The sequence below is a fragment of the Chelonia mydas genome, chromosome 2 (assembly GCF_015237465.2).
Source record: "Chelonia mydas isolate rCheMyd1 chromosome 2, rCheMyd1.pri.v2, whole genome shotgun sequence".
Lineage (NCBI taxonomy): Eukaryota > Metazoa > Chordata > Testudines > Cheloniidae > Chelonia > Chelonia mydas.
This window is the reverse complement of record NC_057850.1, coordinates 171,351,765-171,377,380: the sequence shown is the minus strand read 5'-3', so window position 1 is coordinate 171,377,380 and position 25,616 is coordinate 171,351,765. Positions and strand designations below refer to the sequence as shown.

Genomic DNA, 25,616 nt, shown 5'->3' with positions numbered 1-25,616 from the left:
CTTATTCCTGTAAATTTAGGAAAATAAGATATACTGGCGATAAGGGATCTTTATAGAGGTATAGCTGCATCCACGCTAGGGAACGTACTGCTTTACCTGTTCTGTTTTTTTTTTAAAAAAAAAATCACATCCCTAACCAAAATAATTGTACAATAACTGTGTGGACAAGGCTATAGTGTGTTTCTACTCTCCAGCTGCCTTTTCTGGGTTTTTCAGCTGAGCCCTGAAAATCACAAAAGAGATATGAATCTCATTTAAAAAAACCAAACACTTGATCAGCGATTAAAGAGTCCTTCGGGATGCCCCAGATGAGTTTCAGATGTTTAGGGCAGCGCTAGAGGTGCACTGAAGCTCACACTGGGGACACTTTGCTAGGTGTTTGTCGTTTCATACATACCTGTGTTATGTGTAATGGCCCATAAAAGGGGATATTCCCATAATTCACAAATAGCTTTAGGAAGAGGATGGCAAACAAAAACCGACCAGTAATAGCACTAGAAAGGGAACTCTTGGGCAACATGAGAGAGAGAAGATGCAAAGGTGATATTTCAGGAGTTTTGACCCTAGCTCAACAGTGGAAAGAGAGACAAACACATGAGCATGGCAAAAAATGGAGGCTGTAATGTTGTTAACTTAACCTAACTCCTGAAGGTCCAAAGCAGGATTGCAACAGTTACTGGGTTGAAGATATTACAGTGTGGATCCCAATTTGGTTGCCAGGTATCAAGAAAAAAAAAAGAGTGGGATCAGCTCTTAGCCACGTCAGCCAGCTAAAATGGGCTAAAAGCTAAATTTTCCCCCTCACTGTTATCTCACCCAAAATTTGAAGGACTAGACAAGGGATGCTGCAAGCTATGCAGAACACTGATGATTACACCCAACTTGCAATGCAAAGGCCCAGGCTCAGTGCCTGTCCATCCCTCTGCAGGAGTTTGGGCCCCCCAAAACTGACCCTTATTAACATGCAATCCATACTAGGAACCTTCTGTATTTGTGACCAGCCCTTATTGATTATTAGGACTTGTTCCTTTTTCATTGTTACATGCCCTTTTCCTAGGTACCGTTAATGTGAATATACACTTAAATTTTTGCAGTGTGTTGGTCCTGTAACTTGACACTCAATAATATATCTAGCCATTAAGTTAAAGACTGATTTCTAGAACTGCCTTTTTTTTCGATAGGCTCCCACCTACCAAGTAATTAGTCTGTTAGAAATAGCATCAATTATAAATATTCTTAATACTAATCAAACCAGTATGACATTCAGCATCTCTTCTATGAAAGTTTAAAATACTTGGAAATCAATATAACAATCCTTCATGTCCTTATCCCTTAAATATGCTGTCCCACCATTTTAAAAATTAAAATGTGATCAACTAAATGTAGCCATTATAACTGAAATGAAATCAAAGGAAAAAATGAGAAGCAATTTTTAAATCAAGTAAATGTGTGGATATATCCCATATGACAAAACTTTGCAAAAATAACTGCAAATTGCTGGTTCTTTGAGAAATATTTGCTGTCAAAATTTTTCTTCTTTTCAGTTCTGTCAGTTCTCTCGTAGTAGAACTAAACGCAAACACTCTCACTCTCACTGCACACGCTTTCTCTCTCTCTCATTATAGACGACTGATGGAAAAATAAACACCAAATAAGAGCATCTGGAGATGGTTTATTTCTTTACAAGTTGACTGGAAGACAATGTTGAAACAGACACTGCTGTCGTTTCACAATACAGGAAATTTGGAAAAGGTGTCACAGCTGTTTTAAATAACTTCATTTTGAGCATGCCAGTCATGTGGGCATGAGCCTTCACTTCTTCACTAGGAGCAGAGGAGGAACTCATCCTGCAATAAGTGTAACTTAATTGAAATCAATGAATTTCCACCAATTTGGCCCCTTAAAGGCAAAAATCAGTGCTATGGCCTAACTCAGCAGGGTATTTAAGCGTCTTCCTGACTTTAAGCAACTAAGTAGTCCCATTAAAGTCAATGGGACTACTCATGTACTTAAGTATGAAATGAGGCCTATAATTGATTATATACTTCTTAATATTAAATAGTAAAGTGTGTTTGTGTGTGTGTGTGTGTAAGTGATCTAGGCATTTAAAAAAAACCCAATAACACTGAGAGGTAGAATGATTCAGTGAAAGGCCTGATTGGTAGCCTTGGGAACCAAAGTCTCCTATTTAACCTGAACAGAACAGTTATGGTACCTCACAGGAAGCAGCAATGCAATGTTGCCCAAACTGTTTTGCCAAAGTGCCTCAAATCTAACCTGAGAGGACATGCTTTAGGCTTGGATGAATAATTGAGTCCCCTGCCGGTTTACTCCATGTCATTCTGCTGAGAAACCATCAGATTTGCCAGTTATGCAGGTGGTTAGTGCAAACCTGGTCACTAGGGGTTGAGCTGAGACCACCAACTCTTTCTCATTCATTTTGATGGTAATAGCTTTGGTCACTACTGATCAGGGCAGGGTTACAATAGATGACAACAGAATTAAATATGTGATAGTATGTGATAATTCCATTCTTTTAAGGAAGTATAATATACTGTTTATCTAAACGTTTGTCAAGTATTGTACCTAAATCCATATAATAAGACATATTGCACAATTTGTATAAGAGTCTGGGATTTTATTAACTAAAAAAATTGAATTTAAACCTGTAATGTATTCATTTACTTCATCACTGTAAAGCATATTTGAGAACTATTTCAGCACTGCAGGGTGCAACCACAGCATCCCAGCCTGTATGAGTTTGGAGTCAATAAAAGATCACATTTGCATTACTATCTCTGAAAAGATGCAAAGGTTTATAGAAAATGTGTTGTAACCTGATGTGATCATCTCTGCAGTTATGATAGAGAATGATAGACATTTTAGAAATTATTCATGCTGAGAAATGTCTATCTTTTAAAATTTCAGCATGCTAACTTAAGGGAAATGCTGTATTTTCCCCCAAAGCCGCTATGTCCTCTTTGCTTGAAATCTCTTGCTAGTTTGTTGTGTGTGGAAAACACACATCTTCTTCCCCCTATTTAGTGGCTCCACATAGGAGATGGCTGCAATATGGCAGTTATTTCAGCTAAGGGGTAACTCCACCCCTTTTTTTTTTTTTTCTGGTACTGGCCTCATTGCAGCCATTTGTCAAGGAAATGAAATGCTAAATATATCTACATTGAGCTAAAAGCACCCGCAATGGCCAAACCAAAGGAGCATTTTGCTGATATGTATGTCCCAAAATCAACTTGGTGAGTGTGTCATGTAAGTCCCTCCAACATATCAACTTTTCTTCATTGCTGCCAAGATATGCATTTATTTGTGCTGCTTACCGAGGTCTTCCCCATCTGTCTGATAGGAGAATGTAGCAATGGCATTAGTCAAGATGAAATTCTGTTACTGTTGCGGATTTTTAATACCTTATTATGTTCAATGTCTCAACTTTATTTTTCATTACAAAGTTGTGTTTAGTCATTTTAAAATTGGCTGAGAACCAAGACAGGAAGTTCAGTGTTTTGGAAATTTGTGTTAATCTATAGCTCAGAATATATGTATTAGTAATGTTACTACACAGATGATGCATACATATAATTCTTAATACAGATTTGTGCTACAGGTCTGGTCGATTGATAATATCAATAAAGAAGTGTACTTAATTGTGTAAAATAATTATTAATTATGTACATAGTAATATACTTGATAGTGAAGTGCTTTGAGATCTACTTATGAAAAATACTATATAAGAACTAGGTATTAGTATTAAAAAGAGTATGAATACATACTTAATCACTGGGCCATTATTGTGTGCTGGGTAAATAACATGGTTTTAAAGTATTTGCAATTATTTATTTGATAGATTCAGGCTCCACTTAACTAATACATATTTAGGAACCTTTAATTTTTTTATTCTAAGTATACTGTACTGTTATGTCAAGATGGGTCTAATGTCCATCTATTACATTTAATATAATCAAAATGACCAACAAACAATTTTTATATGTAGTAAAAGAAAGAAAGCAGCAGTTAATATAACTTTTTCCATACTGATTAGCAAGGAGTAGATTTTTAGTAACAATTCAACTGGTTGGACACTTCAGATTAAGTTTAAACTATTTTAGTAACAGTAAGCAGCAGGAGAAGAAAAATATAGTTTATATCCATTTTGTAGGCAAAGAGCTGTAGACGGTTTGGGCTAAGTTGCTTTCTTCACAAGGTTCATACTTCTATTACTGTAACAGAGTGGCTGGCAGACTTTGCAGAGGGATCGAGGGCTTGTCTGTTGAGTCGTTTGAAAAAGAGCAGGGAAATTGCATCTGAGTCACAGTGGCAGATGCATCTTGTTAACTCCAACCTGGGTATAAAAGGGGTTGGAACAGAAGAGGCAGAGGAAACTAGAAGCTGGGATAGAGGCGGTCTTGCGGGGAAAACTCTTGGAACGGCCAAACTTGCGGGGAGAAAGTTTAGACTTTGGTATATGTTCTCTTGTTTTTGAGTTACCAGCAGAGCCAAATGCCAAGGAAAAGGTAAGTATGGCAATATACAATTTATGTATATTTTGTTCAGAACATGTTAGAAACTCCACCTGCGTACAATTACTTTGTGTTTTCATTCGGGCTGTCAAGCGATTAAAAATTAATCGTGATTAATCGTGCAATTAAAAAAATTAATTGTAATTAATCGTACTGTTAAACAATAATATAATACCATTTATTTAAATATTTTTGGATGTTTTCTACATTTTCAAATATATTGATTTCAATTACAACACGAAATACGAAGTGTACAGTGTTCCTGTTATATTTATTTTTGATTACAAATATTTGCACTGTAAAAACAAAACAATGTAAAATTTTAGAACCTACAAGTCCACTCAGTCCTACCTCAGCCAATTGCTCTGACAAATAAGTTTGGTTACAATTTTCAGGAGATAATGCTGCCCACGTCTTGTTTACAGTGTCACCTGAAAGTGAGAACAGGCATTCGCATTGCACTGTTTTGGCTGACATCGCAAGATATTTACGTGCCAGATGTGCTAAAGATTCATATGTTCCTTCATGCTTTAGCCACCATTCCAGAGGATGTGCTTCCGTGCTAATGATGGGTTCTGCTCAATAACGATCCAAAGCAGAGCGGACCAACGCATGTTCATTTTTATTATCTGAGTCAGATGCCACCAGCAGAAGGTTGATTTTCTTTTTTTGGTGGTTCGGGTTCTGTAGTTTCCGCATTGGAGTGTGGCTCTTTTAAGTCATCTGAAAGCATTCTCCACACCTCGTCCCTCTCAGATATTGGAAGGCACTTCAGATTCTTAAACCTTGGGTCGAGTGCTGTAGCTATCCTTAGAAATTGGTACCTTCTTTGTGTTTTATCAAATCCGCTGTGAAAGTGTTCTTAAAACAAACATGTGCCGAGTCATCATCCGAGACTGCTAGAACATGCAATGTATGGCAAAATGTGGGTAAAACAGAACAGGAGACTTAGTTCTTCTCTAAGAAGTTCAGTCTCTCATTTAATTGAGTGCAGTTATGTAACCAAAAAAAAATCTACATTTGTATGTTACACTTTCATGATAAAGAGATTGCAATACAGTAATTGTATGAGGTGAATTGAAAAATACGATTTCTTTTGTTTGTCATTTTTACAGCGCAAATATTTGTAATAAAAATAATAATATAAAATGAGTGCTTTATGCTTTGTATTCTGTGTTGTAATAGAAATCAATATATTTGAAAATGTAGAAAAAATCTAAAATATTTAATAAATTTCAATCGGTATTCTATTGTTTAACAGTGTGATTAATTACGATTAATTTTTTTAATCACACTTAATTTTTTTGAGTTAATCGCGTGAGTTAATGACCATTAATCAACAGCCCTAGTTTTCATAAACGGAACAGCTCCAAGGTCTTGAACCTGCAAGGTGCTGAGCACTCTGATCTCAATCCCTCAAAGCACTTAAGCATGTGCTTATCCCGAGAAGTCCCAATTCCATTGACTACAATGGGATTACTTACACTCTTGTTATTTTGTAGTACTCTAGGTGTAAAAGATTTGCCCATTTTATAAGGTTTTTTCCTTAAAGAGCAAAAGGAAGTGTGTATGGAAAAAGAAAGTGATATTATGTAAGTGGAATGTCATTGGCTTATTTCCTTCCACCTTAAAGCCATATTCCATATCCTCTGCTTCAAGGTTTTTCACAACTCTACCATGCCTACAACTCTGTTCTCATTTCTTCCTCCATCCTTTCTCCTTATGTACTCCCTTGAAGCCTCTCTCCCTACAATCCTTGCTGTCTTCTCCCAGCCTTTGCTTCACATCTTCTTTCCCATTGCATCTATCTACCTTATCTAATTTGTGTAATCTTTGACTATATAAGAATTGCTATTATCATTATTATGTTATTTTTAATGGAGCCATCATCATAGTGCCTTGGCATATATGGACACAAAAAGGAAGCTTACAAGAAGTGGAAACTTGGACAGATGACTAGGGAGGAGTATAAATATATTGCTCGAGCATGCAAGGGTGTAATTAGGAAGGCCAAAGCACAATTGGGGTTGCAGCTAGCAAGGGATGTGAAGGGTAACAAGAAGGGTTTCTACAGGTATGTTAGCAACAAGAAGGTGGTCAGGGGAGGTGTGGGACACTTACTGAATTTGGGAGGCAACGTAGTGAAAGATGATGTGGAAAAACCTGAAGTACTCAGTGCTTTTTTTGCCTCGGTCTTCACAGACAAGGTCAGCGCCCAGACTGCTACACTGGGCAGCACAGTGTATGGGGAGGAGGTGAGCAGCCCTCCGTGGTGAAAGAATGGGTTAAGGACTACTTAGAAAAGCTGGACATGCACAGGTCCATGGGCCTGAATCTGATGCATCTGAGGGTGCTGAGGGAGTTGGCTGATGTGATTGCAGAGCCATTGGCCATTATCTTTGAAAACTCGTGGCGATCGGGGGAGGTCCCAGACAATTGGAAAAAGGCAAATATAGTGCCCATCTTTAAAAAAGGGAAGAAAGAGAATCTGGGGAACTACAGACCTGTCAGCCTCACCTCAGTCCCTGGGAAAAACATGGAGCAGGCCCTCAAGGAATCCATTTTGAAGCACTTGGAGGAGAGGAAGGTGATCAGGAGCGATCCACATGGATTCACCAAGGGCAAGTCATGCCTGATCAACCTGATTGCCTTCTATGATGAGATAACTGGCTCTGTGGATATGGGGAAAGTGGTGGATGTGATATATCTTGACTTTAGCAAAGTTTTGATACGGTATCCCACAGTATTCTTGTCAGCAAGTTAAAAAAGTATGGATTGGATGAATGGACTATAAAGTGGATAGAAAGCTGGCTAGATCATTGGGCTCAATGGGTGGTGATCAATGGCTCGATGTCTAATTGGCGACTGGTATCAAGCGGAATGCCCCAGTGGTCAGTTCTGGTGCCGGTTTTGTTCAACATCTTCATTAATGATATGGCTGATGGGATGGATTGCACCCTCAGCAAGTTTGCGGATGACACTAAGCTGGGGGGAGGTAGATACAATGGAGGGTAGGGACAGGGTCCAGAGTGACCTAGACAAATTGGAGGATTGGGCCAAAATAAATCTGATGAGGTTCAACAAGGACAAGTGCAGAGTCCTGCACTTAGGATGGAAGAATCCCATGCACTGCTACAGACTGGGGACCGAGTGGCTAAGCAGCAATTCTGCAGAAAAGGGCCTGGTGATTACAGAAGACGAGAAGCTGGATATGAGTCAACTGTGTGCCCTTGTTACCAAGAAGGCTAATGGCATATTGAGCTGTATAAGTAGGAGCATTGCCAGCAGATTGAGGGAAGTGATTATTCCCCTCTATTCGGCACTGGTGAGGCCATATCTGGAGTATTGCATCCAGTTTTGGGCTCCCCCCCACTACAGAAAGGATGTGAACAAATTGGAGAGAGTCCAACGGAAGGCAACAAAAACGATTAAGGGGTTGGGGCACATGACTTATGAGGAGAAGCTGAGGGAACTGGGATTATTTAGTCTGCAGAAGAGAAGAACGAGGGGGAATTTGATAGCAGCTTTCAACTACCTGAAGGGGGGTTCTAAAGAGAATGGAGCTAGGCTGTTCTCAGTGGTGGCAGATAACAGAACAAGGAGCAATGGTCTTAAGTTGCAGTGGGGGAGATCTAGGTTGGATATTAGGAAAAACTATTTCACTAGGAGGATGGTGAAGCACTGGAATGGATTACCTAGGGAAGTGGTGGAATCTCCATCCTTAGAGGTTTTAAGGCCTGCCTTGAGAGAGCCCTGGCTGGGATGATTTAGTTGGTGTTGGTCCTGCTTTGAGCAGGGGGTTGGACTAGATGACCTCCTGAGGTCTCATCCAACCCTAATCTTCTATGATTCTATGGATGCTTTTTCCACTTCCCATGCTTCAAGACCATCTTTCTGTGTCTTCTTTTCAATTCCGCTCTTTCAGTGAAACTTTCTGTTGACAGTGGCTGGGTGTTAATGTCTAGATGCATTAAGGTCTCAACATGGTGCCTAAACTGTGGTCATATGTTCTGTATTCAGATGAGGTAGATTTAAACACTTTGGAACGAGGAATGAGTTTTCCTACATACTCTTTTTAAAATGGCATATACCTCTACATCACTTTATAACTAATAATAATATCAATCATGTCAATTATGAGATATTCTGGGGTAAAAATTGGGGATTGGTCCTGCTTTGAGCAGGGGGTTGGACTAGATGACCTCCTGAGGTCCCTTCCAACCCTGATATTCTATGATATTCTATATACATCAATGCTAAGAAATGACTCCATGATGCAGTGTGGGTTCTAGCAGTTATAGCATGCTGATTACTACAGAACTGTTTGAAATTATGCATTTTCATGCAGTATATGTTGTGATGAGAATCTGCTTATGCACCTTTGAATTAATTCATGCAGTGTTGCCTGGAATATATGACACTGTCTGTAGAAACAGTATACATACGGAATGTTGTATGTTTCAAAGGGTACAAGCTTGTGATGATTGACAAAGCAGTGCAGCTCATCTGTATAGCAAGACAGACATTCCGAGCCCTGGGCTTTGGCAGAACACAAACAATGGTGAAAACTGAGGCCATCAGTGGGCGTAGGGGTGGAGGGGAAGGATTATAAATATTTCAAACATTTTAGAGGCACACGTGAGCTGAAATGTCAGGAGGTCAGTTTTTATTTATTTCTGCTTTCTGCTGCCATTCTTGCCTATTTCTACAGTGGATGGTTCCTTGCACAAACATCTGGGATCAGGTTGCCAGCACCTGCAGCACGTGGAGAGAGAGAGAGAGGTTTCCCTGACTATAAGACTTATTTTAAAATGCATAACTTAAATAGCTATTGATAGAAAAAAAAGAATCATTTTAAAATGTGTTGTCCCCCCTCCCCCATAAAGTGGATAATATAGATATTTTTTGTTTGCAGTATCCAAACTTTATTTTAAAAAAATCAGGGCTACAACACACAGACTGCAAGTGCACTTTTCATGATTTAAACCTGGAAGACTGTACAGTACATCTGTTTAACATCTTTTAGTTTCAAGAATTCTGCCTTGAAAATGTTCTGTCCCATAAAAGGTTATGTTAGGATTTTCAGATGCAAACTGGAAAAGGTTTATGTACTAGTGGATCCTCTTTTTTTAACCCCTATACGGCTGCTGCCCCATCATTGTGTTTTGCCAGGTGTTTTAAGGAGGAGTCTTTGCTGATGAAAAGAAATATGAGTTTGTCAATATTCGAGCACGCTGGAAAATAACTTTTTCAAGATGTAGCTGAAGATTCCTAAGTAGGCATTAGACAACTTGTTTGTAATTACCAAGTGACGATAAAATCACCCAAAGTATGGCTAAATCTTTATTTCCAATATATGCTTCTCTCCATTACACAGGTTTTATGCTGATGCAATTCCATTGTCTTCACTGGAGTTTTACTGGCATAGCCGAGTGGAGAAACAGGCCCTTTTACTGCTTCCTGTTCAACACAGTTGGCAATATCTGCACACAAGAAGCCCAGGACTAGTTGTAGAAGTTATGCGGGTGAATCATAAGCTGCATTGGCAGAGCTGTGCTAGGAAACCTTTACTATGCTAGGGAGCAATTTCCATAGCTTTAGAAAATGTGTACAGTCTCTACATTAGGGCCTGAGGCCAAGCACCATTACTTCCCATTGAAGTTAAAGGGACATGAGGGGTCTCAGCTCCTCTCAGGAGTTACCCAGACCCTTGCAAGACCAGGCCATTAGTGAGCACAAAAAGTGACCCATTTAACAGTCGAAGGAAGATTCTGTGGTTCAAGCAGTAGATAGGAGGTCTGGAGTTTGGGTTTCAATGCCAGTGTAATGAGTCATCTCTGAGCCTGATGCAGGGGTGCTGGAACAATTTGTATAGCGGGGGTGCTGAGAGCCATTGAATCAAACTGTAAACCCTGTATATGATGGGAACCACTTCAAGCCACGGGCTGTTGCCACACCCCCTGCACCCCTAGTTTGAGCCTGAGCCTGATCATTGGTGCTGAGTCTGATGAGTCATCCTGGAGCCTGAAACCTGAGGGCTCCATGTCAATCAACCAGAACTCAGCCCATTCACAGGCGAAGGTCTAACTGGTGACCCAAAAGCCAGGGATATCGGCTCCCAATGAGAGCAGCCACTCTAGTCTGCTCAATGTTGCAACCCCATTGGGACAGACTGCACATGCTTTTGCCTTGTTCCAAGCCTGCTCTTGGTTCCTGATTCCTGCTTTGACCTTGGCTCTGGTCCCCAGCCCAACAACTGGGCATGACTGCCACTGCTCCAAACACCAGGTTTGACTGCTGCTGCTTCAACCATGATTTAGTTGAAGGATGATTTAGTTGGGGATTGGTCCTGCTTTGAGCAGGGGGTTGGACTAGATGACCTCCTGAAGTCCCTTCCAACCCTGATATTCTATGATTCTATGAACCACTAGGCATGACTATCCGCTTCTCAGTTTATGATGGCCTGCTTCTTCCACAGATTTTCTGACTGACCTTTGGCAAGTCATTTAACCTCATTGTGCCTCATTTTTCTTATTGGTAAAATATGGTTAATCATATTTACCTATATGGCAGGTGTGATGCAAACTTTAATTCACTGTATGTGCAAAGCAGTTTATGATCCTAGGTTGGAGATTGCTATAGAGATAAATACTATTATTAATTTATATATAAGTATTTTGGTGTTTTTTAAAAAAGCACAGAGCCTACCTAAGAAACAAAAGTAATTTTTCCTTAATTCAAGTAGTTTGATGTCATGCATACAGCAGACGAATCACAAAAAAGCTTCCTGCTGCATGGCCTTTAGTGAGTGGGTGTGTGAAAGAAGAAGAGATAGCATTTCCTTCAGAGACATAAACACCCTCTGACACAGACTAGGGAAGAATCTGTGTTGCAGAAGGCTTGCTGCAAGGGATTTTCCACATGTATTTTATTATTCTGAAGCTGATGGTGGTGACAAGTTGCACATTAAGTAACTGTCTCTTAAAAAAATTACTTTTTAAATTATCTCTGTAGGAAAAGTGATGTAATACTGGGTTACTTGGGTAAACAAAGTCATTTGACTACAGAATACATTACCATCACATATGAAACTCGCTCCCTTCTGCCCCTTCACTTCAGACATATGGCTCTATGGTGATTACCTGCATATTTAGGGACAAGTGTGTTCAGATTCACTAAGTTAGTAGCCAACAGTTTTCACTGGGGAAATAAGTTTAGTCAACTGTTAGTAATTTGGTTTTGAAAATATCTGCAAAGTCCTCAAACGCATAAGACACAGTGAAACATATGGTCCTAATCAACCCCTTAAGAAGGAGACATGGTCTATTTTCCATTAGGGATGGTGCTTACAACAAATGAGTAAATACAGCTGAAGTTTACACATGTATTCTAATTTTACTGTAGTGTGTGCATGTAGGTAAACATGCATGCACACATATATATTTAGGTGTATTCCCAGTGGATCATGATGATTGGGAGAAGGGATAGCTCAGTGGTTTGATCATTGGCCTGCTAAACCTAGAGTTGTGAGTTCAATCCTTGAGGGGGCCATTTAGGGATCTGGGGCAAAAATTGGGGATTGGTCCTGCTTTGAGCAGGGGGTTGGGCTAGATGACCTCCTGAGGTCCTTTCCAACCCTGATATTCTATGATTGCTATAAAATAAAACAAGCTGACTGAGCGAGTCAATTGGTGTAAAAACAGGAAAAAATTACATATTAAAAAAAAAAAGAAACCTTTCTTGTTGGTTTTTTTCCTTATTATTCAGATGCTAGAGCTCATAAACCTAAATTGGCAGCATGTAATTGGACAAAGGAATGTGGTGGAACCCTCTTGTAATGACGTTTGTTTTTTAACATAACTTTGCTCTGAGCAGAGTGGTTCACAATAGGAGCAATTGCAAGTTGCACGTTGCTGTGCATTGTAACAATTCTGGACAGTTATTCCACTCGACTTGAAATGGGGTTTTATTATGTAAGTTTGCAGTTGGGCAAATCCAGGATCCTGCACCTGGCTTGACTAGTTATATGGGATACAAAGCTGATATACAGGGGGAGCCACATTGTAGCGGCTACTTCTTCCCAGTAAAGGAAGTAGGCTCTCTGAGCCCTTATGGAAGCACACCCAGGAGGGTCAGTACAAGTGGACCCATGGTTTGGTGGATACTTGGGCCCTGCCTCTCCCTCAACATGCCCATATCCTGCCTCTTTCTGCCTCCTGCGTGCTGCTGTTCAGGGAGCTTGCATGTAACACACCTGGAGCATGCATTCCCTGCACTGCTTCTTGCATTTTCCTGAAGGGCCTGTTAATGCTTACGCTTTTTATAAAGTTGAACACGTGCCCCTCCCCCCCAGTTTCCATCATCATAATGATAGATCTAGGTGTATATGGTGCTTGTAGGGAGTTCACAGGTTCTGCAGTGCCATGCTTAGGGGACTAACTGCATTCACAGCCTTTTACTACTAGGTCACACACCAAGGATTGAAAGTTATAATTACCTCAAGGCCTTCTGATTCCTTATTGCATTTATCCGAAGTGTTTTTGTCTAGTATCTTTGGCAGTTGTTACAATTCTTGCACGTTTTTCTGCACATTCTTCATGATAAATCTCTTCTGTTTTGCTCTTGCTCTTGCTGTGTTGTCAGCACAAATCACCTTTCAAAAAAGAGCCACTATCTTGTTGTTCATGGTTGTGTTTTAACAAGTGAGAGGCCACTAGTTGTTAAAATAAATGTGCTGTTATAGGCCCCTGTTCAGGAAAGCATCCCTATTCAGCAACAGCACTTAGGCATGTGCATAACTTCAGTGTGACTTTAAGCATGTGCTTAAATGCTTTCCTGAATAGGGATGGATTTAAGTTTTCCTGAATCAGGGCTAGATTTTTGACATGTTGTCAGTTACAGAACCCATTGCAAAGGTGAGGTTTTTACCAAACATTCCAGAAAGTGTGAAAACCAAAGAGGTGAATTTTGGGAGGTGGGGGCAAGTAACTTGTGTTGTATTAGGTCAGGGTGTGACCATGATAGGAATGGGTTTTACCATTGTATACAGTGCAGGAGTAGATTCCGCTCATCAGAATCAAGTGCATTATTATGATTGTAACAATTATATAACAGCAAAAAGACTCTGTCTGGTCAGAGTGCACAGTGTGCTAGGTCAAATAAAGCTTAGCTTCTCATCTTCTGGGTAAGTTGGAGCTTGGACTAGGTGAGTGGGGTAGACAGGAGGAGAGAAGAATTACCATCAGTCTCAGATATACAATAGTGTCTGGTTTTATAGACATATCCTTGAAATCCAGGAGACTGGTATTTTGGTTAGGCAGTAAAATATCCATATCATATATAGACTTAGCCAAGATGTACATTTTGAAAAAAACATAATTATATTGGAGTTCAAAGGAGTCTTTTAAAAAAAAAAAAAGATGAATGATCAGATTTTCAAAGGTGAAGAATGCATGCAAATCCACAGTTGAGGTCAATGGAAGCTGCCAGTGTTCGGCACCTTTAAAAATCAGGCCTGAAGTGTTTAGCAAAGGTCTAATCAGGAAAGGTTAAAAGAGATGGACATGTTCAGATAAAAGATAACCTAAGGAAGTAAAGGAGGACAAAGCATATCAGTAGCATTTTGTCACCTCTGAATGCAGTCTCTCGTTTTCATGTGATTCACACATAGATCCCAAATGTAGAGAAGTTGTCAAGGCCCAAGATCATCCTTGCAAAAAATGAAGTTGCCATCAGACTCTGCTGTGAGGCTTTTGATCCACAGCGGGGTAGGCTGGACATAGAAAGGAAGGAAAGGCCTTTTTTAATGTCACTGATAAATCAGAGAGGGGTCTGATCCAAATCAAGTTCTCTAACTTAAAACACTTTCCTGTAAAATTGAAAAATTGTAACAAATTTTCAAAAATTTGTTAACATGAAATCAAGACAAGATTATAATACAACTTGATGGAAGCTTTCAAGGGGAATTATAAAAGTAAATCACAGTGCTTTATTTATTCTCCATTATCTAAAGACTGTAGATAATCATCTCCTTTGCTACACTGAAGCCTTCTAAAATGTGTTGGATTTAAGTCTGTAGTTTTAAAACTGGTTTCTGTCTTCTTCCGTTTCTTGATGTGGCAAAGGCTGGGAGAATTTTTCGGTGAACTTGGGCATAGTTTCAGGCAAACGTGGGCCAACTTCCAAGCAAACTAGGTCAGACAGATGATTCTCAGTTTGAAACCATGCAAAGCTTCAGTGATTTAACATGGTCTCAACATGAAACTTGGCAGTTTCAGCGGGGGTTTTTCGCTTTGCATTTTTGAGTTTGCTCAAACCTGAAACTCAAAGCAAAATTCAAGGAATGCAAAATACTGGGTGAAAAAAAATTATAGCAAACCCCTGGGAATAAAAATAACCAACTTTCACTCAGTTTTCCATTACACCTTATTATTTTGTAAAGAAAGTGCAGATGGTATGAGGGTGAGCCAGGAATGTTATCCAATAAAGAATTCCACCTTCTCCATCTCCTGTCCTGGAGTGAATGAAAGAGGAGCATGATTAAATGGCTGTGGAATGTGACAGAATTTGTTACAATTTTCTGTCTATCCCTTCACATTGTCCACTTTCATAAGTAAGCCAATGCCTAAACCAGCTGACAGGGCTGTCTTCTGTTGGATTGGCACTGAAAAATGGCATTTGGCTAGTATATCACATGATGCTGCAATGAGACTCCTGCCCAGATGGAAACGTTCAAATCATTGTTCATCTCTCATGGTCAGACTGCATCATGGGGGTTTGCCTGTTTCTTCTGTTTTTTGCCTCATCAGCATGGCTAAATGATTCCAAGTGTAGCAAGATAATTAACTATAACCTAGAACTTCACTCTAATGTATAGACCTACTATCTATGCCATCTTTTGCAATAGTCTCTTTTTACAGGAAGTAGAGAGGGAGGAGAACATCTCATTCTCAGTAGGGTTGCCAGCCCTCCAGGATTGTCATGTGATGAAGTCTCCAGGAATACATCCAACCAAAATTGGCAACCCTAATTCTCAGTCATGGCCTAGCTACCCATTGAGTTTGCTTTCCACTACTTTTTTTTGTCATTCCTGCTTTACTTCTTCAGTCCATCAAAGCTGTATTATTCATTGACGTCAGGGAACTGAAATTTCTTGGAAATGTTGATTTCAGCCCATCCTTACCCCGTTGTGCCTAACTAGATTGAGTATAAATGAGGAATTTCTACCCCTATATATTCTTTTCTGTTATTCTGTATCCGATGATTGTCTTTGTTCTTCCATCTGTCCTTAGCAATATGAACAGATTAATAGTACATGCCCTTTTTTTATTGCGCCAGTTTGCCTGTGTGACACTGACATCTAACAGATTAGGCATGGACCTAGCAGTCTGAAAACATGGATTCTAATTCTGGAAGACAGGTTTCTAGTTTTGACATTTGTTTGCAGGTCAAGGTAAACCTCAGAGTTTACCTCATCTTGCTAATATGTGTTAATACTACAGCTGCCTTGTCTTCACCAGGATTTTACCTCAGGTTAGTTACTACATGTTAGCTAACACGAGCTAAGAACACACCTTTGTTCCTAGTGAACACAAGACCCAGCCTGTAGTTTTCCCTATCTGTAGGAGGGGTTAATGTTAGTTACTTCATAACACAATGATTTTGTAAAATGCTACATAAGTAGCAAGTATGATTAAGAACAGTCAGTGGTAGAGGGGAAAGAACCCAGGACCTCATGGTTCATGCTAAATGTGTCAGAACATCTGATTATTGAGGGTACCATTATCTCCTTCTCCTCATCCCCCTCTTGCAGCTCCCTTTTCAGTATAGTGAATTTTGGCAAGAAAATAGCATTTCCTTTTTTATTAAATATCCAGAAAGTGAAAAATATTTTGTTCAAAACTTAATTGAAAAATATCAATCTATCAACATATTGGTCCAATTTTATGGAAGCGGCCCACGGTAGAGCACGGAACTGGAGTAGCATTCATGTTTGCTCACTTCTCTTACTTCCTATGCTAAGTTTTAACTAGTGTGACTTTTTAAAGCCAAGTTAAAGGTATAATCCTGTAAATAAAGGTTCATAATGGAAATGCTGAGAAATCCTAGAATCCAGTGGTGAAAAATATTCATTTAATGATAAATCTATATGAGATATTTGTGTTGATGATTTCTGAGTAGCAGTAACAGCTGACTTTATGTGGATGGATGCATTAGACATGTAATGCCAAACATATCACTGCATAATTTTGTAATGAACAGATACGGAACTATAGCAAGAAAATGCATGAAACTTACAGATGTATTGTCTGTACCAGAGCTATTTTAGAGAAGACTAAGACTTCAGCATATATTTATAACTAATAGCTGACCATTTATAGAGTAGGCAAAAGCACAAATATTTTAAATGGTGAGATGGTGTGCTCTCCACTCTTTGTAGATGTGGGGCGTAGAAAGCCTATGCAATAATGATTTTCACTTTGTATTTTACTAATCCCAGCATGCCTTAAACTTCTAGGGTGACATTTACCACATTTTCTTGTGTTTTAGGAAGTAGGGATGAATGTACTTCGTTTGAGCACTTAATTAGTAGCAAAACTGCTGTTGGAATGCTTTGTAATATCAAATAGTGATCCAGCTGAAAGAGGAGGAAAAATTGCAGATAAACATGAATAAATAAGGAAGTGATTAGATTATATGAAAATTGTTTAGAGTCTGGTGGAATTTACTGTAATCTGCTAATGGCAGCAAGTACAGTGAAATTGTGCATGCCAAACAAGGAGACTGGACATGTAAGGGAGAGAGTTTTCTGTGCTTGTTACCATTTGTGATTTTCTAAAAGCTATCCATATGTGTCCACTCGGTCTGGACTCATAGGGAAGTTGGTCTCTGGCCAGATGCTCCATCTCTTTGAGCTAACACCTCTCTATAGAGCTCTAATGCTCCCCTGAAGAGCACTTTTTTTTAAACTCTCCAATTTAGATTTGGCAGTTGAAGCATGATGGCGATTGAATGTTTTGAGAACCAGCAATAAATAAAGCTTTAAAACTTCCATTGTTTTGTCTCTCAGTTGCTCTGCTATGCAGTTGCATAAGCATCCGTAAGCTAAAGTAGTGGAAATCAGATTGGATTACATCTGCTAAGGTCACATATTGGTTAAGATTTCTTTCCGCCCCCCTCTAAAGTTCCAGTTTATCCTCATTTGTATCATAAATAGAGAAATATAAAGGAGGGGTGCTCTGTTTTATGAAACAATGTCCAACAAGGAATTGGTTGAGTTAAGAATGTAAAGTTTGGCTAATCTGAGTAGCATATTTGTAATGAAACATGATTTCTCTTGTGTTTTTTTTTCTTATCCCTATAAATACTATGTAATCCTCTTCTCTTCCCCTACCCTGACAGCCTGTTGTTGTGTCTCTGCCTGCTAAGTGTCTGATCCAGCAAAGCATATAGGGCCTTCCAAGCTGTGCAAGCCCCAGTAGGCCCTGGGGATTGTGCTCTGTGGCTGGCCAGCCAATCCAGGTGAAAGGTCATTTTGCTGTGGAAGACAAGGCAAAGGAGGGCTTTGTGCTGGCAGAGTATTCTGCAACTGCTGGGAGTTGAGGAGGCAGTGAAGGGGAATTAATAAAAAAGAGCCTCTTGCCTCGACAACAGCACAGTTACCCACACTCCATTGGTGCTCCATCTGCCTTCAATACCAAACATTGAAATTGAAGTGTCCATGGGATTTACTAGTGCACCACTTGGCTGTGAATGGGGGAAGGTGGGTCTGATCTACCTGAAGTGCTGGGAATATTATAACATGCAAACAAACTCACCACCAACAAAACAATAATGTTGGTGTGTGGCCAAAGGGAGTTCTGCCTTTCCTGACAATGAGGAGTACTGCAGGAAACTGCCTTCCCCCATTACTATTGTGTTTTTTGGGAGTATTTTTCCTTTCTCCTGGGCTTTTGTGTATATGTGTGTCTGTATTTATATTTGTGCTGAAGCTCATTGCTGTTCCTCTGTTATCTGGCCTCCAAATCTGAGCTATCGGCCTGGAAAATACTTCCATCTTCTGGCTATGGTCTCTTTAAAAATGGTTCCTAGGTGATTGGCTGTCAGCCACCAACCAAATATAAAGGCTCACAGTTTTAAGACTTTTAATTATTTTATTTTTTTACTTTTAGGTGTAGTTCACATCTAGTACATAGCTATCTAGAGGCCCCAAATTGCCAATGTATCTATTAGAATGCTCAAAACTGCAGGCACAAAAATGGAGGCCTAGTTAAGGCCTGCCTAAAAATCAGGTCATGCAACTGCCCTTGCAAAGCAGGAAGCATATCAACTTTGCAACTGCTAAGTAATCTAATCATTTTAAGGGAATGTCCAGAATCTATTATCTGCATCTCAGTGCAAAGGATTAAAAAAAACCCCAAATACCCCAAACTCCCCAAAACAAACAAAAAACGCACCCTAAAAATAATTTGAAAATTATGTTTTATTAGATTCATACCCAGCATCAAAACTGAGAAGCATTGTATTTCAGGTTTCCTCTTCCTTGGTATGTTCTAATAATTGTTCATGTCCCAAAGAATAAGTCTTAAGTATTAATATTTTATTATGATTAAAAGTTTGGCTCCCTATCCAAAGTATTTGAATTAGCTAAGTTTTGTGAAATTTCCAGCTCAGTTTTACATTGGTTTTCTTGTAAAGTTTCTGACCTTTCCTACTTTTGATTGAGCCATAGCAGCCATTCTTCTGGTATTCTGGGAATTCTATTTCTAGTCCTGGGTGGAAGCAAGAAATGCAGAGGTGTGGAAAACAAGATCATCATACTATTTCTGAATCTCCAAAAATAGCTGGGATCAAGTTTTGGGTGAAAGTTTTTTCTTTAAGGAGTCTTAGATTCTGCTTCATTCTAAATATTGTTTGGAGTTAGAGTACTGTGGTATTGCAGGGAGATGCAACATGCAAATTGACTGATAGGAAGAGAAAGCTGTGCTTGTGTTGTTGAACTCTCCCAGAGATTCTGCCTGTGGATGGCAGCTTTAAGTTGTGGTTGGGGCACCAAAGAGCCCACTTGGCAGAAGCTGCTTCTGATGAAGAGATGAGCTGAGGTGGAGCATCCTCTGAATGCCTTGCTGTGTGCCTTCCCTGTCCAATGCTTCACTTTGGGCCTATGCTAGATAGTTGCCTACCCTCTGGTGGAGGAAGGTCAGTGTTTTCATTGCACTACCTCTTATCCCTTTCTGCCAGCACAAACCCTGGAGCATTCAGATCCCTTTATGCAGCTATATATTATATCATAGAATAAAACTATATTCAATGATAAATACTGAAATTCTTTCCTAAGGTATCAATAGTGCACCATGCTGCATGCTTTTCAGATCAGTAACGTTCTCTTTAGACATGTTTGTGTCAGATGCAAACCTGCCCATAGTGATACGTGCCTTTCACATCTGTAGGCTGGACTAGAACTTCAGTAACACTACTAAGGGTGACAGAAAATCATGTGAAAGCTGCAGCTAGTTTAGCATGGTGCATCTTGTTGCTGATAAAGATACTAGAGATGGGTGCGATATAAGAACCTGGATAGATAGTTGTGGAACACCGTTAAGACATGGACTCAGTCTCTTGTGTTCTGTATTTAAGAAATAAATGAAAGTGAGGAGACTATAAACATCCCCACTGTTTTTTTTTTTAAAAAAGACTTCCCCCTAATAATTTCCTGCACTTTATATATCCCATAAGATTCTCTTCTGCATGTGGGAGGAACTGAGTTAATGATTCAGTCCAGGACAAGCAATTAATTTTTTTTATTTGGGTGCTTACACTTTCCTGAGACGGATGAATGGATGGTGGCTTCATTAAACAGAATAAGATGGTAAAAGTGAAGAGAACTGTCCCCACTTTTCCCCCCAGAAAGCCCCTGTTTAAATCATTTGTACTCTATGCACGTAAATAATAAGTTATTCTTAGAACCCTAAGGCTGCTGGGTAAAAACTGCAAATCTTGGTAGAATTAGTTATAATATAGAGCCCTAGTAATGGGGTAGTACAGACTGGAAAGTGAAACATTTAAACAACCCATTAGCCATTTTTTCTCTTGAAGTCAGAAAAAAAAGCTTGTCAGTCATAAACAAAAATGTGTTAAGAATATTTTCACCATCTCAGATAGATTTTTAGCAGTTAACAGGGGCTTTCCTTTAACTCTTTCGAGACTGTGAAGATATAAACATCCTCCTAAACATTCTCACTGCAGGGGATGGTCCATAAATTCAGTAGTGATGAGTTCTTCAGTTCCCACTCTGCAGTAGGCAGAGTCAGATGTTTTTGTTTGGTTAGGCTGACCTTCCTCCCAGTGCAGAGCCCCTTCAGAATTTTTTTTGCCTCCAAAGGTATAGCAGGCTCAGAGTTGGATCCTCTGTAGACGGTCCGTAACCTGATTCATTTTTTCCTAGTTCTTTTCCGCCCCCTCAGCTCTCCATTTTTTAGTGTGGGGTTACTGGGTTTTTAAGGCTCATTAAAATTTACCTCATGGAATGCTGCGTAATTGTGGGGACCATTACCTAGCACTTCCCCCAAATTAAGCCCCCGACGATGGCTGAAAAAGCAAAAGAGAAGGTTCTGTACCCTGTGCTCAGCTGGCTTGGCCAAGTGCATCAAAGGGGAAATGTGTTCCTTTTGCTTCCCCAACCTTGGTGCAACTGCAGTTAAAAGCAGGCCTCTGGCCTGCGCCAGTAGGACAGAGCAGCTGCAGACGAGCAAGAGGCTCAGAAAGGCAAGGCACTGAACCAGGCGCTTAGGACATCGGGAATTCAATCCATGGCCACTGACATGGACTGGCACCATTGCTAGATGTGCCAACCCAGGAGGGTGAACCATGGGGTCCTTGGGAACTCCAGTCAGTAGAACTGGTGCAGGGGAAAACCTCAGGGACTCTGGCCACCTTCTCTCCACCAGCTAAAGCCCCACAACAGGGGCTGTGCAAGTTGCTGGGGACCTCCCCTCCCTGCCAGTGGGCAAGCTGTGGTCAGGACAATCCTGTATTTCTCGGGAGTCCTGAGAACCACCAGCTGTCCAGAGACAACAGTTTCCCACCAATGCCCCTCTTTCCTTTGTATCAGGGTCATGGTGGACATTTTGGAGCCAGGATCCCGTGTTCCACAGGTAACCATTTTACCCCAAACTCCTGGCACTGCCTCCTCGGCAGCCATTTTATAGTCCCCACAGTGGCATCCAATGAAAAAAATGAGGCACAGGAAAAAATTACATAGAGGTTATTCTCATCCACTTCCCCCTCCCCCTTTCCAGAGCCAAAGCAGGGGAAAAAGGTCGAAAAGTGCCAGAACAGATTCCCAAGGAGTCACAGGAGAGAGAGCTTATCCGAAGAGTTATTCCCCTCTTTCTCTTCTTCCTCTGTCTATGATCTGATCAGACCTTGCAAAAGACATAAGAGTAGAAAGCACAAGCATAGGCGTGCCCACTCAGATTCTTATTACTCTGAATCTTTGTCTGTCTGTCTCTCCTGGTAGTCCTCGCTCTAAGTGGAGTAAGGGTCACAAGCACAGACATAAAGCAAACAGCTCCTGTAAGTCTAGACACTCCTCCTTGGATCAGGGTAAACTTCCAGCATCTCAGGCAGAGGAAACCCAAAAAGATCCCCAGGAGCTCTTGTTCCCTGCACAGTTTTTTCAAATCTATTCAGAGAAAGGCAATTACTTTCTTGGGTATCTCCCCTGGGCATTTGGCTATAAAGGATGAAAAGGGGGATGAGGAGGAGGTCAAGGAGTCAGAAAACACCTAACAATATTTTCCTGCTGGCTCTAACCCTGACCCTTACATTCTCATCCTGGGTGCCCAGTTTAGGACCACAAAGATGCAATGTGAAAGCCCAGTGGAGGCAAAGCATCAGATCAAAAGAGCCAAAACCTTCTATAACATCCACCAATCAAAAGCATTCTTGTCTGCTTTACCTGAAATGGATGCAATCATGTCAAACGCTATCTTCTTGGCTGAAGGGGACTTCCTTCCCAAAGATATCTCTCGACAGAAGGGTGGAACCAGCCCTCTGCAGGGGCTATGAAATGGCTTCAGCATCCCTCAGAGCTTCAGCAATAGCCACTTTTTTTTGCCAAAGAAGTATTGCTTATCTTGAGCCCCTGCTCTCTGACATCCCTGAAAAGATAGAGTGAAGGGGGTTGGGGCTTTGGGGCCTCTTTAAAGACAATTTCCCTAATATCTCTCCTAGTTTCAGATGCCTTGATCAATGCTTTCAGATTCTCCCCAGATCGATGGCATCCAGAACAGTAGCTAAAAGACTTCTATGGCTACGGACATGGAAGGCAGATTTTTTCACAGTACAGGTTTCGGTAGCAAACCTTGAGAGAGAAACTTTTTGGGGAGCCAATAGGAAAAGCTTCTTCCAAAGCACAGGACAAAACCAAAAAGTCTCTCTTCACTGGTAATGATCACAAAACTCTAAAGAGAGTTTTTAAGCCTTCTCTCCACCCAAGACAGTCCTTTCCGGGGTATGGAACCTGATATAGATGTGATAGGAGAGACAACAGGTTCTTTAAGAGTAGAAGGGGTAAAGTCAGGTCCAATAAACCAAGGGGTAACTTCTACTCCAGGAATGCCCCTAAGAGCAATCAATGACTACCATCTTCCCGCCAACATTTCCTGGGGGGGGCCTCTCCTGTCTCTTTTTGTTCCCACCTGGTTTGTCACCACTATAAACAAATGGGTGAGAGACATCATTTCCAAAAGATACCATAGAATTTAAAAGGATCCCCCAGTCTAGATTTCTCCCCTCTCTCTCAAGCCATACAAGAGGAAGGCTATATTCTGGCAAATCAATCACCTTATCCAAATTGGGATGAGAGAGCCTGTTCCAGACCAGGCTTATATTCCATACTTTTCCTGGTTCTGAAGAAATTGGGGTGGATAGGATGCTACTGGATTTAAAGACTCTCAACAAGCTCATCCACTTCCACAGGTTCAAAATGGTGACTGCTCACTCCACCATAGTGTCTATCACCCAGGGGGATTTCCTAACCTCTGTGGATCTAAAGGAGGTGTTTCTCCATATTTCCATCCTTCCTGCCACAGATGGTTCCTGAGGTTTGCATATGGCGCTTGGCATATGCTGTACAAAGCCTTTGTTTTTGGTATTTCCACTGCTCCCAAGGTATTCACAAAGATTCTAGGGGTTATAGTGGCATCCCTATGTCGAAAAAGGGGAACATCTATACCCTTCTCTTGACAACATCCTGGTAAGACACCCTTCCCCACAGAAGACAGTCAGGGACACACAACTGACAACACACACCCTTCAGCAACATGGGTTTATAATCAATCTGGAGGAAAGCCAGATTGTCCCCACACAGACAACAGAACACCTGGAGGTTTGGCTGGACACCGCACTCCACAGGGCCTTCCTCTCCAGAGCTAGTCACTCACAGATTCTGGAGCAAGCATACAAGATCCTTCACAGTCCACACTCCCCTATGAAGGATTTACTTCACCTACTAGGCATGTTTATTTCATGCATATATCTAGTCTCAGGGGCAAAGTTTCATCTCAGGTGTCTGCAGTACTACCTGCTGAGCTTCCCTGCTCACATTCACAATTCTAGTTCTCACACTGGAAGACTTCCCTCCACTGTGAAAAGGTCCCTCAGATGGTGGTTCCAGCCAACAAGATTCACAGACAATATCCAGTTGGCAGAACTGCAGAGAGACACCATACTGTGAGGGATGGGGAGCTAATACAACATGACATAGGTCAGTGGTTGTGAACGGAATCCCAGTACACCATAAACTGTTTGGAACTGCGGGCAGTTCACTTGGCCCTTCATGCATTCTTCCCTGCCTTGAAATCCAGACACACACTTTTATATTCACTGATAACACAACTGCCATGGCATACATAGACAGGGGGGCATGCAGCCAAGCTTGTTACAGATAGAAACCGTGACCACCTTCAGGTGGGCCAAGACAAACATTCTGTCAGTCAGAGCGTGCATACCAAAGGAAAACTGAATGCACAGCAGGCTGGCGGAAGTGATGTTCCCACCAGAGGGAGTTCGACTGCACAGTCCAGACTTTTGGAAAACCAATGTGGGATCTCTTTGCATCCAGTTCCAATACCAGAATGAACAACTTCTGTGTCAGGAGGAGAGATCATTGAGCCAAGGAAATCAACACCTTCTCCCAGGTATGGCCATGGGCTCTGCTATTCCCATGATAACATGCACCATCCAACTCATATGGACGTAACAGGCTACAGTGACTCTGATTGCACAACACTGGCCAGGGACCCCTGGTTTTCAGACCTCATGGATATGTCTGTGGCCCTTTCACCACCACGGTGCTCCGCTCTGGATTTATCATCTCAGGGCTGTCTATTCAATCACAACCTGGGATCTCTGAACCTGACTTCCTGGTTATTGAAAGATCACATTTAAATGAACTAGGATACTTCAGGGATGTGATCACAACCTTACTGAAGTCCAAAATGCTTCCCATCAATTCTCAGTATACAATAATATGGATATTTGTTTCCTGGTATGCATCAAAAGGATAAATGGCAGGATCATCTTTGATCAAGTTGCTCCTAGGATTCTTATAGACAGATCTGTCGAGGGTCCATAGTACAACATGCTTAGAACAGGAGGACATGCCAATTTTTTTAAAAAGGCTCCAGAAGTGAGCCTTGCAATTAGGCCACTTATCCCAACTTCAGTACCAGACACATTGTTTGAAACTACAGTAAAAAAACAGAATTATCAGACACATACATGAACATGATATGTTGGTGAAGAGTCAACATGGCTTTTGTAAAGGGAAATCATGCCTCACCAATCTACTAGAATTCTTTGAGGGCATGGGGGGTTGGGGGCATCAACAAGCATGTGGACAAGGGTGTTCCAGTGGATGTAATGTACTTAGACATTCAAAAGCCTTTGACAAGGTCCCTCCCCAAAGTCTCTTAAGCAAGGTAGGTAGTCAAGGGATAAGAGAGAATGTCCTCTCTTATCCCTTGACTAGTAACAGGTTTAAAGAACAGGAAAGAAAGGGTAGGAATAAATAGTCACTTT

At 40.8% G+C, this 25,616-nt stretch overlaps 1 protein-coding gene across 15 annotated transcripts in view; it reads left to right on the top strand.

Moving 5' to 3' along the window:
* The window catches only part of SUGCT (succinyl-CoA:glutarate-CoA transferase), a 481,412-nt gene that overhangs the window by 251,463 nt on the left and 204,333 nt on the right, over positions 1-25,616 (top strand). Inside the window, exon 13 of one of the 15 annotated variants that reach the window (XM_027821214.3) lies at positions 1,626-4,576. The exons of the other annotated variants lie outside the window; for them this stretch is intronic. Coding sequence (XP_027677015.2) covers positions 1,626-1,655 — 30 coding nt within the window. The 3' untranslated portion in view covers positions 1,656-4,576. Of the gene's footprint in view, positions 1-1,625; positions 4,577-25,616 lie in introns of those variants that run through there. 15 annotated transcript variants of the gene reach the window in all.